The sequence below is a fragment of the Vigna unguiculata genome, chromosome 8 (genome assembly GCF_004118075.2).
Source record: "Vigna unguiculata cultivar IT97K-499-35 chromosome 8, ASM411807v1, whole genome shotgun sequence".
NCBI lineage: Eukaryota > Viridiplantae > Streptophyta > Magnoliopsida > Fabales > Fabaceae > Vigna > Vigna unguiculata.
Genome location: NC_040286.1, coordinates 3,571,622 through 3,583,147, shown reverse-complemented (window position 1 = coordinate 3,583,147; position 11,526 = coordinate 3,571,622). Strand labels below are relative to the sequence as shown.

General features: G+C 28.8%; 2 protein-coding genes across 5 annotated transcripts; one reads left to right on the top strand and one right to left on the bottom strand.

Moving 5' to 3' along the window:
• The first annotated feature begins 1,263 nt into the window (after window positions 1-1,263).
• Window positions 1,264-4,760, top strand: LOC114193252 (protein REVERSION-TO-ETHYLENE SENSITIVITY1-like). The gene is made up of 3 exons (XM_028082978.1): window positions 1,264-1,620; window positions 2,370-2,701; window positions 3,991-4,760. The coding sequence occupies exons 2-3, from the start codon at window positions 2,417-2,419 to the stop codon at window positions 4,411-4,413; spliced, it is 708 nt and encodes a 235-aa protein (XP_027938779.1). The 5' UTR covers window positions 1,264-1,620; window positions 2,370-2,416; the 3' UTR covers window positions 4,414-4,760.
• Window positions 4,761-8,333: 3,573 nt separating this feature from the next.
• On the bottom strand, window positions 8,334-10,961 carry LOC114193413. Of its 4 annotated transcripts, none has more exons than XM_028083193.1 (6): window positions 10,720-10,961; window positions 10,526-10,596; window positions 10,395-10,456; window positions 9,351-9,824; window positions 8,982-9,072; window positions 8,334-8,591 (listed from the first exon to the last, which is right to left on the bottom strand). In XM_028083193.1, exons 1-6 carry the CDS (start codon window positions 10,859-10,861, stop codon window positions 8,505-8,507), a joined length of 927 nt encoding a protein of 308 aa, XP_027938994.1. In that variant the 5' UTR covers window positions 10,862-10,961; the 3' UTR covers window positions 8,334-8,504. The 4 variants fall into 4 exon arrangements, with proteins under 4 accessions (XP_027938994.1, XP_027938995.1, XP_027938996.1 ...); XM_028083194.1 differs by having other exon boundaries at window positions 10,395-10,453; XM_028083195.1 differs by lacking the exon at window positions 10,395-10,456 and having other exon boundaries at window positions 10,526-10,603; window positions 10,684-10,931.
• Window positions 10,962-11,526: the final 565 nt, after the last annotated feature.

Here is an 11,526-nt window from a genome sequence, read left to right as displayed (position 1 = left end):
TATTTTTAAATATTAATAATAAGTTTTTTACAAAAGTATATAATAGTGTAAACTAGCATCGGTAATTTTTTGTTATAGTTACTTTCAAATAAAAATAGAAAAGCAAAAAGTAATTTTTTTCTCTAGTTTAAATAATTTATACCTAATACAAATTTTGATCTTAAAAAATTTTATCCAAAAAAAAGTTCTACAAGTTTACTTACATTAATTTATAAAAGAATATTTATTTATTTTCTTATTTTAAAAGTGTGTACTTAAAAACAAGTTCATCCGAACCTAAATCATCCGAACAATACCAAATACTAATATGTTAATAAAACTGAAGATTGGGCCAAATCGCGATTTAATCTATTCTATTTTGAGGGGTAATTCAATCCATTTGAAATTTTTTATCTGATTTTGTTTAGTTTGGAAACAATCCAAAATACCTTAATTTTGAATTCATCAATAGCAGAATGCATGTTATAAAAAAAAACAGAAAAATTCATGACAGAAACAATGATACTTTTTAAATATGTTAGTATTAAATCTGCAGTCTCCTAACCTTAATTATATTTCTTATTCTTTGAATAATATTTTTAAGAAAATTATATATGATTGATACAAGTTGTAAAACTATCTCAATTAAGGTTGCAACTTAAATAATAATAATGAATAATAATGAATAAGTAATATATATATATATATATAAATATTTTACCTTGTATCTTATTTGTTGATTAAGGGTAATAGTAATTTATAATAATAAATTATATTTTAATTAATTAACAAGAAATTATTCATAACATCAATCAAATAATTTTAAATTTTCATAAATTTTATCCTCAAATTCACTCACTATTATTCAACATTTCTAAAAAAAACACAAAAATTTATCCACTCAAATTTATTTAAATCCATTCTAATACTATCTTTTAAATTCATCTCTCGAAAACAAACACGCTATAAGGTAATACACTTGAATGCATGCTCGGTTAGTATAGAGGAAAAAAAGGTCTTTTTGAGAAAGTTTAATACTTTCAAAAATTTACAATCTTAGAAAACTAAAACCAAATTAACCATGTTATTAAAAAACACATCTTTATCGGGAAAACACGATTCTTACTACTAAAAGCTCCGTTTTTTACAACTTGAGATTGAAAAGAAAAATGCAAGAACTCTGTAGACATCATAGGGGCCCACCACGAAAGATAAAAAATTGAAAAGTGAAGAAAGGTTCATGCACCTTTCCCATTTCTCGGTCTTTTGCTTTGGTTCCAAAACATTTTTCCTAAATGAAACAAAGAATAATTAAATCGAAATTAAAATTAATATTTCTAGGAAGAGAATAATAGCTTGTGGACTTTGTGAATCTGTGTTGTGATTTTTTTCCCAAGTGGTTGGTTTCATCTTAAACATACATAAATTGCATATCAAAGTGCAATAACTCCTCAAAACTTTCCTTTGTGATTTTCCTTTGAGCTGTGATTTCCTCACACATATGTTCTGTTCTCAACTTCTCTGGTTCTTCTGACATCTTATGCACATTGATGAACCGGTTGAAGTGTTTATCGATATCTCCAATGTGGGGATTCATGCTTATATAATGAGGACAGTGGAGAACTATTCCCACAGGGAAAGGTAAGTTCTTTTCTGCTTTTCTGTTCCATTTTTTTTTCTGGGTTGTTTTTGAGGGGCTAAAGTTAATTGCTTTCATGGTTGAGGGATTTTGTGGTAAAGTAATGTGTGATTGATTGTGTGTTTTTCTCTATGGTCTTTTCTGTTGGAGTTATGATTGACTTTCTGCTTGAGTCTGTAGTTTGACACTGGACACTGTTGGTTTTATGTTTTCCATTTGGTGGGGTTTCAGCACTTGGCGGAATTCACACGAATGTTTTTTGATTGGTGATATATATATAGACATTTCATCTCATTTAGACACTTTGATTATGGTTATGGATATGGTAATAGTTTATTATTATGTTCTGTTTAGGAGAATGATAGGTGTAAGAAAAGCACTATTCTAAAAACTGTGGTACTTTTCTGTGTTATGTAATAGGACCAAAAATTATGTCAATTTTTCATATTATAAGAACAAGTTTAAACCAGATGTAGGAATGTGCATTGTGCAGGCATGAAAGTTTTCTTTTAAGATTGTAATATTAAATTCATATATGCTGATAAGCTCAAAGGCATGAAGCAAGAGAACTGTTTAGCTTATTAATGTAAAGTAATTACAGAATTGATAATATGGGAATTTTTAAAGATCTTATAAGAAGGTTGCTGTGAACTATTTACAAGCATGCAACTTAGGTATTTGTGTCATAAGGTTTGCTGATACATGATTAAGTATATCAAACTAACAAAGGAACAATTGTTTCACTGTGCAGAATTGGGATGTGCAGAGGACTAGTTTGTTGTGCTATAGACTTTTACTATGGAGTTAAATACAAGTTATGACATTGAACTTTCACAAATTGAAGAAAGGACACAGCATGAGTTGTGGCCTCTAGATCAAATTGATCCAACCAATGCAAAGTTTCCATGTTGTTTGGTTTGGAATCCATTTCCTGTGGTCTCATGGTTGGCTCCCTTCTTTGGTCATGTTGGCATTTGTAGGGAGGATGGAGTTATTATAGATTTTTCAGGATCACATGAAGTGCATGTCGATGATTTTGCGTTTGGTTCGGTGGCAAGATACTTGCAACTCGACCGTGAACAGGTAGTTTATCAAATTGCCCTTTTTCTACACAGATTGTTCTTATTTATGAATGCATTCATGTTTTTGCAAAATAGTATTATGCCAAATTCAATTAACTATCTTTTGTTGGTTATGGGAGTTTTGTCTACTAATGATCTTTTATAGTCAATATAGTTATGGGTTAAATTGTTAAGGTATACATTGATTTATTAGGAAAACTAATTTACCAACTATGACAATGACTCAGAAATGAGTTACATTTGGAGTTAGAGGTTCTTTAAGGTCAAAACATAAATAATCACCTCTCATTTGAATCTTAGAGGTTTTACCTTGAGATATGTATTATATGAATCATTTACTTTAAAGTAAGAATTTCCTTATTTTTTACCCTTCCATACATCAAATGAAGTCTGAACTTTTGTCATTTTACCCCTTTTTCGCTCACTCAAAAGGCTTCACACAAATATTTGTACTTGTCATCTTTAAAGAGATAGATATCTTAGATGCAATTGGTTTTGTATACTCTTATTAATTTATTGGCGCTTCATTTGTCATTCTAAACCTTAATGGTGTTAATGATTGTTTGTAAATCCACCTACTAGATAATGGAGCATACATTCTAAATTTGAACTAGATAATGATTGTTTTTAAAACCTCAACAAGCTCAGATTATTATGACGACCCTGATTTTGGAAAATCAATCAATTCAATCATAGATGTGTTGACATATTAACTCAGAACAATCAATTTGCTAAGCTATTCTTTTCACTCTACCCTATGAGGCAAGGATGCGATACAGTGTATCAGATACGACACTATCTAATGCATCGATACATTTATTTTGAAAATAATAAAATACGATAGTGATATATATATATATATATATATATATATATATATATATATATATATATATATATATATATATATATATATATATATATATATATATATTGAAAATGTACAAAATTCTTAAAAACATGATAAATATATGATTGATATTATACGAATCCAAAATAAAATTAAAATTAAATGTATTAAATATTGTCAAAATAAAAAAGTTATAAATTATTGTCACCATAAAAGTATTAGTGCTTTATAGACTGAATACTTCATAGATAAGTATTGACAAATTATCTTAAAGTGTTGGATATAGATACGTGTTAGACACGGATACATGATACAAATTGAAATTTTGGTCCATCATAGACTCTATCCATTAAATATCTGGTTGGTGTCAATTCTTTAATTGTTTAGAAGCACAATAAACTCTTAGTTTACATTCTTTATAACCTCAACTGTTGTTGCAGTGTTGCTTCCCTCCTAACCTATCTGCACACAAATGCAAGCAACGTTATCGACATGTTGATTATGGCACTGCAATCACATGGGATGATGCATTACAAGCTAGTCTGCGGGATTACGAGACCAAAACTCACAACATTTTCACTTGCAACTGCCACTCATTTGTGGCCAACTGTCTGAATCGCGTTTGTTACGACGGATCAATGGACTGGAACATTGTGAATGTAGCAGCTTTGATTATGTTGAAGGGGCACTGGGTTGGTTTCTGGGCAATTGTAAGATCTTTCATGCCTTTTTGTATGGTTGCTTTCTTAGGAGTTGTGATGATTGGATGGCCCTTCTTACTTGGACTACTATCAGTGTCTCTACTTTTGCTGTTGTGGTTTGTGGTGGGGACTTACCTTGTTGGAAACCTATCACATTGCTAGATCTTCATCTTCATCTTCATCTTCATGCTTTGGTTCTTCCCTCTTCACCAAGTAACACTTTAGATCATATTTTGGAATAAGAGTTATCTCTTTTGGGAAGTTAATCAACTAGTTTTTGGTGTTTATTAGAGTTTGTATTATGCAGTCATGTTTGTGTAGTTAGTTGGTGAAACTGGTATGCAACTTATGAAGAAGCTATTTCAAGTTTCAGATTCTCATCTTTTTTAAGCATTCACACATTTTGTTGTTTATATAGCAAGATGGAATGACTTTTGTGAAAAAAGATTGATGTTTATCACACTTTTTGAAGCAGTTGTTTTAGTAATGAACTCTTTAGTATTGGTTAACATTTATTACAGATCATCATCAAATTTTATTGGTGATATTTTAGTTTCTAATAGATTTTAATGCCTCAAAGAGAATAAGCATAGAAGAGAATTTATTTGTAGGAAATGTTATGAAAGCAAAGATAATATCCCTAGTAATTTTCTCAAAAACCAAATTTGTTTTTGGCTCAAAAGGTTTCTGTGTGCACATTTTGAAACCAATGGAATGGAAAGAGAACTAATTTTGTTTATGCAATTGGGATGATTTGATTGATATTGATAAAAAAATTATAAAATTCATATTGTTTTTATATCAATCATAATTTTTATTAATGCAATAATTGAATTATAAATATACATTATTTAAATTGTTTGTGTTGATTTTATAAACATTAAATGGTTCTTATAATTATTTTAGAAATATATATTCTCTTTATTTTTATATATATTAACGAGATATTAAATTGTTTTAATTTTTATAAATAATTTATACAATGTAAACTTCTATTCATGTAAAACATTTACACACAAATATCTAACAATATATTACTATGCGTATTAAATTTATGGTTATTATTTTAAAATATTCATGTAATAATTTTTAATAGCTTTTTCATGTTAATAAATATATGAAAACGAAATTATTAGACGTTATATAAAGTATAATCTGGTTTTTCCTTTAACTTGGCATTTCAAGAGTGAGTTGGGTGTAGCTTATTGTTTTTTTCTTTGTTTCTTTTTAAGGAGAAGTTTGGTTAAATAGTTTTCACTAAAAATCGTCGGAAATATCATATTTACAACAAATTATGTTCTTAGTTTCTGAATTTGTATCAAATTTTCTCAAATTAGAAAGAAGTTCATTCTAATAATTCAAATTTCAAATATGGATTTAGTCCCAAAACATTAAATTTAAAAAATTAAAAAGCTCATTTTAGTCATTCAAATTTAATATTTAGAGATTAAAAATATATTTTATTAAGTAACTAAATTTTTTTTTTTTAATTTGGAGGACCAAACCAGAAAACATTCTAAATTTTGAAAATTAAAACCGTTAAGCCAATTTGTTTAAATCTCAAATTAAACTCTACATATATTCATTATTGATTTCAACATACGTATAAATATATTACAAGAAACAATTCATACAATATACGGAATAGGAAAAAAAAATATTGTTGTTGGATTTATTTAAATCCTATAGATACCTTGTTTTATTTTCTTTCTTTTCTCCATTTAATAAAATAATAGAAAATTTTGGAAGTGATAATGCTAAAAACGTATTTTTCTTCCTTCTTAAGCTCACATGACATTTTTTATATAAGCTACTTATTCCCACAAACCATAACAAAATGTATGAGAACAGGAAAAAAAAGCAAAAATATTTAGTTGAAACTATATGTACATTAAACATAAATAGGTTTATGTTTATAAAAATATAAATAGTAAATTTTGTAAAAATATAAAGGATAAAACATACGTAGAAATATAGAGTAAACTTTCTAAATTAGAAGGGATGTGTAGAAATGTGTAAAATATGTAACCTAAAAAATACAAATTAATGTACGAACAGATTTGTGTAATCTATATTGCTAGACTTGTGTAATGTATATTGTTAGTTCATCTAATCAATGTATTGTCAAACTTGTCTAATGTGTTGTTACACTTGTTTAATCAGTGGATAAACACACTCGTCGAATTCGTATTGTTACACTCGTTTAATTTGGATGAAACTTGTGTAATGTATATTGCAAGACTTAATTAAAGAATGGATAGAATCGTCTAATGTGCATTAATAGACTTATCTAATATGTGTATAAACAAACTCATCTAACTTATATTGCTAAACTCATCTAATCACTGTATGGACAAACTCGTCTAATGAGTGTTGTAAGACTTGTGATTAGTGTATATCTATGATGCACCGATACTTCAACTTAGGTCACATATCTGTGTCCGACACGTATCCGTATCCGATACTTTAAGACACTTTATCGATACTTATCAGTGAACTATCTAATTTACAAAGTCGTAGTACAATATAATAAAATATTTGAATAATGATTAATTTTAGTAACAAAAATAACTAGTCACTATATAGTGACCAATTTAAGTATCAATTTAAAAACAAAAAATTATTGGTAACTAAAATAGTTCCAAAAAATTGATAATTAAAATAATTTTTATTATGAATTGATTTCTAAATTGGTCTCTAACATTAAATACCAAGATTTTGACTACCAAAATAATTGGTTTCTAATTTGGTCACTAACATTAGCTACCAAGGTTTTGGCTACCAAAATAATTAGTTTATAAATTGGTTTCTAATTAGGAAAATGGTCTTTAATATATTTTTTGTTACTAAAATTAGTCATTATTTAAGAGTTTTCATATAGTAGTACTTTTATGATGACAATAATCTATATTTTTTATGTTGATAACTTTAGTACATATAGTTTTAATTTGGATTAACACAATAACAATCATATATTTATTATGTTTTTAAGCATTATTGTACCCATTTTTTAATATTCATATATCACGTATCTATCACGTATCGTGTCTTATTATTTCCAAAATAAATGTATCGACGTATCGGATACGTGTCGTATCCGATACACGTATCATATCCGTGCATCATAGGTGTATATACATACTTGTATTTTATTCTTAGACTCAATTAATCAATGTATAAAATGACTAATTTAATTTTTTTTGTTATACTCATCTAATCAATATATGGACAAACTCGTCCAACATGTATTGTTATAATCGTGTAATTTTTTCCCTATATTAATCTAATCAATTTATGAATAGACTTGTCTAAATGACATAACTGAGTTCAAAAGATAGTCATTTGAATTTCAAAAGTTTTTAACAATTAAACGTTGAAACTAAAATCAAATATCCAAAGTATAAAAAATGTTAACATATTGTTCGTTACACTCCCATTTTATCAAATCATAATCATAAACCAAACTTAAAGATTGAATAGTAAAGAGAAGAAACCAAGAGTCAAATATTTATATTATTTCATTCTAAAAAGAGAGTGACATTTAGTTGCTTAATCAACTTGATTAGACTCACTATTATCATTAAAAATGAGAATGAAAGAAAATCATGAAAAATATCATATGCCCAGCAAGATCTCCTATATAATCGATTGTGAAAGGTTCTTCATGAGAACCATCTTGACAATCCTAATTAATAATTACAAACCAATATTGGGGTGGTGTATTAGAAAATTTATATTATTATCTTTTAGATTATTTTGCAAAGTTTGACCTAAACCTCTAAAAAAATGATGATTCGCTTCAAGAGCAAAGTTGTAAAACACAGCATGTCACCTATTTTTGTACTCTGTTATCACACCGATAAGGAGGCAACTCCCCTCACAGTGAGAGTCTTGTATTTGTATATTACCAAATCAAAACAATATCCATTATCATCTCTAGCAGTGCTTCTAAGGTACTTATACTCACGACATCTTATCTTCAAATTATTTAGTAAAACGTTTAAAAATACATGTCATTACAAAAGAAAAGATTGCCATTTTTTTTTATATTTACTAAAAGAGAACCATACACAACAAAAGAATGAGTGTATAGGTAGATCGTTCAATCATCAAGATCTTATTAGTTATTTCATGATGCAACAAAGTTTGGACTTTAGAGCCCGAAGTATACATGTTAATCAGAACTTTTAAATAGCTATACTGTTGTGACAAGTGGGCAACAAAAAAGTTAAAAAGGAACACAAAAAATGAAATCAAGCTCCATACTTGGGAGCTTTCCAAAGCTTAAAGGCTATCTCATGCAAGAACCTATCTGCCGGTATTGTAAGATTTCCACCACGCTGCATAACAAGGAAAGAGAGAAATAGTGAAGCAAAGATTATTCAGTAACCATGAATTACATTGTAGCTTAAACAAATGACAAGCCTACCAAAATTCCACAATGGTTAGCACTCAAACCATAATACTTCACAAAAGTGTAAACACTTGCAGAATAAAAATAGAAACATTAATCGGAAAAAAAAAATTTAATACTACACAACCTAACAAAAGTGTAAATACTTCACGAAAGTTTTAAAGATTGAAGTATGTTAGGTTGTGTAGATAGGATAGGACACCTTTAAGATCAAGAAATAGAGGATGGCCAGCCAAAAAAAAAAAATAGAAACATTAATCGGAAAAAATCATTGCTCAATTGTAAATAAAATATGAAGTAAAATCTTTAAGCAAACCTCTATAAAATCTTCAAAAGAAAATCTCTCTGCATTATCCTTGCGAGTCACAGCATATTGCCATTGGGCAATTAATATGGGAGAATGTGACCTGTATAATTTAATACGAGATAAATAATCAAGTCAATCCAAAGAGAAAGCAAATATTACTAATCTTCAATTACTATAACTTAGGTAGTATTTGGGGGACATGTGCATATCATAACATGAGTTCTATTTATGTTTAGCATATTTTGAAAATATAAAAGAACACAATAAGCGGTAAAAAATTTATCCATTTTGGTTCCACTTAAAAGCATAGACCCAAGGAAAAGAAAAAAAAAATTATCTATTTCATTCTGTCCATGTGCTGAATATTGATTTAATTACCTTACATCCTTTCGAGGAATCCCTCCTTTCATACCGTAACTTTGTAGAGGATAAAGCACTGAAAGATGAGGGTTCTTCTCATCAACCATTTTTGAAACAGGAAACTTAGAATCGTCACCCTCCAAGACATTGCCATAGCTCATGACAACGGACAAATGCAGACGTGAACCGATGTCAGATCCGGGCTGTGCTTGACTCATTATGCCTCCAACCAAAGCATCCATATACCCCACATCAGCAGCAACCGCTTCCTGTTCACCAGCTCCAACGTGAAAGAAAACAAGATCATAATGGTCATTGTCCAGCACCTTCCCTTCTTCAAGGCCAAGCAACTTGAGCAGCTCAAGGGCCACAACCTCAGCAGAACGACCTCCCAGTAACTCGTTCAATTGAAGAACATTAAATCCAAGTTTGGCACTAAAAGATTTCAAGCTTGAATTGTTGGTCAAAATAGAAGCTTTCATTCCCATAAACCTGTATTTCAAAAAACAAAAACATTTATTTCATATATTTAAATCAATCATTTGATTCTTAGAGATGACAAGTCCTTATTTAGTACAAATTGGTCCTTGTTGTTCCTAGGTTTCTTATGTCTTAGTCCCTTAAAGACTAAACTTTTAGTCCTTAAACTTCTAAGGACTAAAACTTAAATTTTTTTCCTATACTTGAAAGAGTGTCATCTATAGATCAAGACCCTGTTTAGAAATCTTATCAATAAGCACTTGCAAAAGAAGAAAATTAAAAGGTAAAATAAGTCGAGTTTCTCATATAAGCTAAAACCATCTTATTCACTTCAACTTTAATAGAAACTATCTCATTTAACTTGTTCAAAAAACTCATTTTAACTTGCACACAAACTAATTCTACCAACTAACTTATAGGAAGAACTTAATTCATTTACCTTGTTATTTTCTTCTTTTAAAAATCCATACATGACCCAAACAATTATAAATGCTATAGAGAAGTTTATCCACACAAGAAAAAACGATTAATTTAACATTTACAAACAAAAAATTAAAAATGGAAAACAAATAATGAGAATACCTATCAGACAAGGTTTGTTTTGGTGGATCCTCTTGGCTATCACCACCACTGATTTTCCCCTTCTAACAAGGAATGAAAAAATATCACAACGATGAAAAAATAAAAATAAAAACTTGAGCAAATGGGCTCACCATATTAGAATAAGTATGACATGCATCCAGCAGCACTGCAAATTCTCTAACTGCCCTCTCATCCCCGCTTTCTGAAAACTACATATCCAAGTGAATTTGAATGTGGCGGGAGCAAAAATGGGAGAAAATAAATTGAAAAGTGTGTTAAGCATTATTACAAACAGGTGGAGGTTGTGGATTGAGAATAAGGGAACCTGAGGGTGGAGAATTGGGGAGACTCAAGAGACCGCATGAAGATAGAGAAGCGAGAGAGTGAAGGTGGGTGTGCGATGAATCGACGAAACGAGCAAAGCCATCGCCGAATAAGACCAGGGATCGACTTGGCTTGTCTGCCATTGTTTCTCCTGCTTCTGAGTTCTTCACAATTTTGGAATCAGATGCGGAGACAGAATAAAGTGAAACCAAGAATGAGTGTTCTGCAAAGAACAACTGTAATATAGGCTCTTGCTTAAATTTAATAAGGCATAAAACTTTTATATGAAAATATTCACAACAGTTTAGGATGTCTGAATTATTACATATTTAGTTTTTATTATTATCTATATATTATTATATGAAGGGAATTTTCTAGTTTGATGTAAATATTATTTTTGCCTTTTAAATAACTGTTTTTTTAAATAAAAGTAATTACTTTATTAAATTTATCCTTTAAGTGATAATTATTTATTAAATAAAAAACTAACCTCAACATGTAGTTAGGATTCTACTAACATGCAATTAAGATTATATGGTCATGCTTGATAAGTTTATTCTTGATTTCTAAATTTTAATTAATAATAAACAATAAATTTGAAAAATACATAGCTAATACTTTTTATTCATAAATTTAATTTGTGTTTGTTAACTATAGATCACAATCTATCTTTTTTCAGAACCTGTGAAATCATAAGATGATAATAGAAGAATTCATTTGACAACTATTCATCAGAATTTTTCTTTTTTATAAACTTAAATGTAATAAAAAAATTATCAGAAATAATTTTTTGAAATAATACTATAAG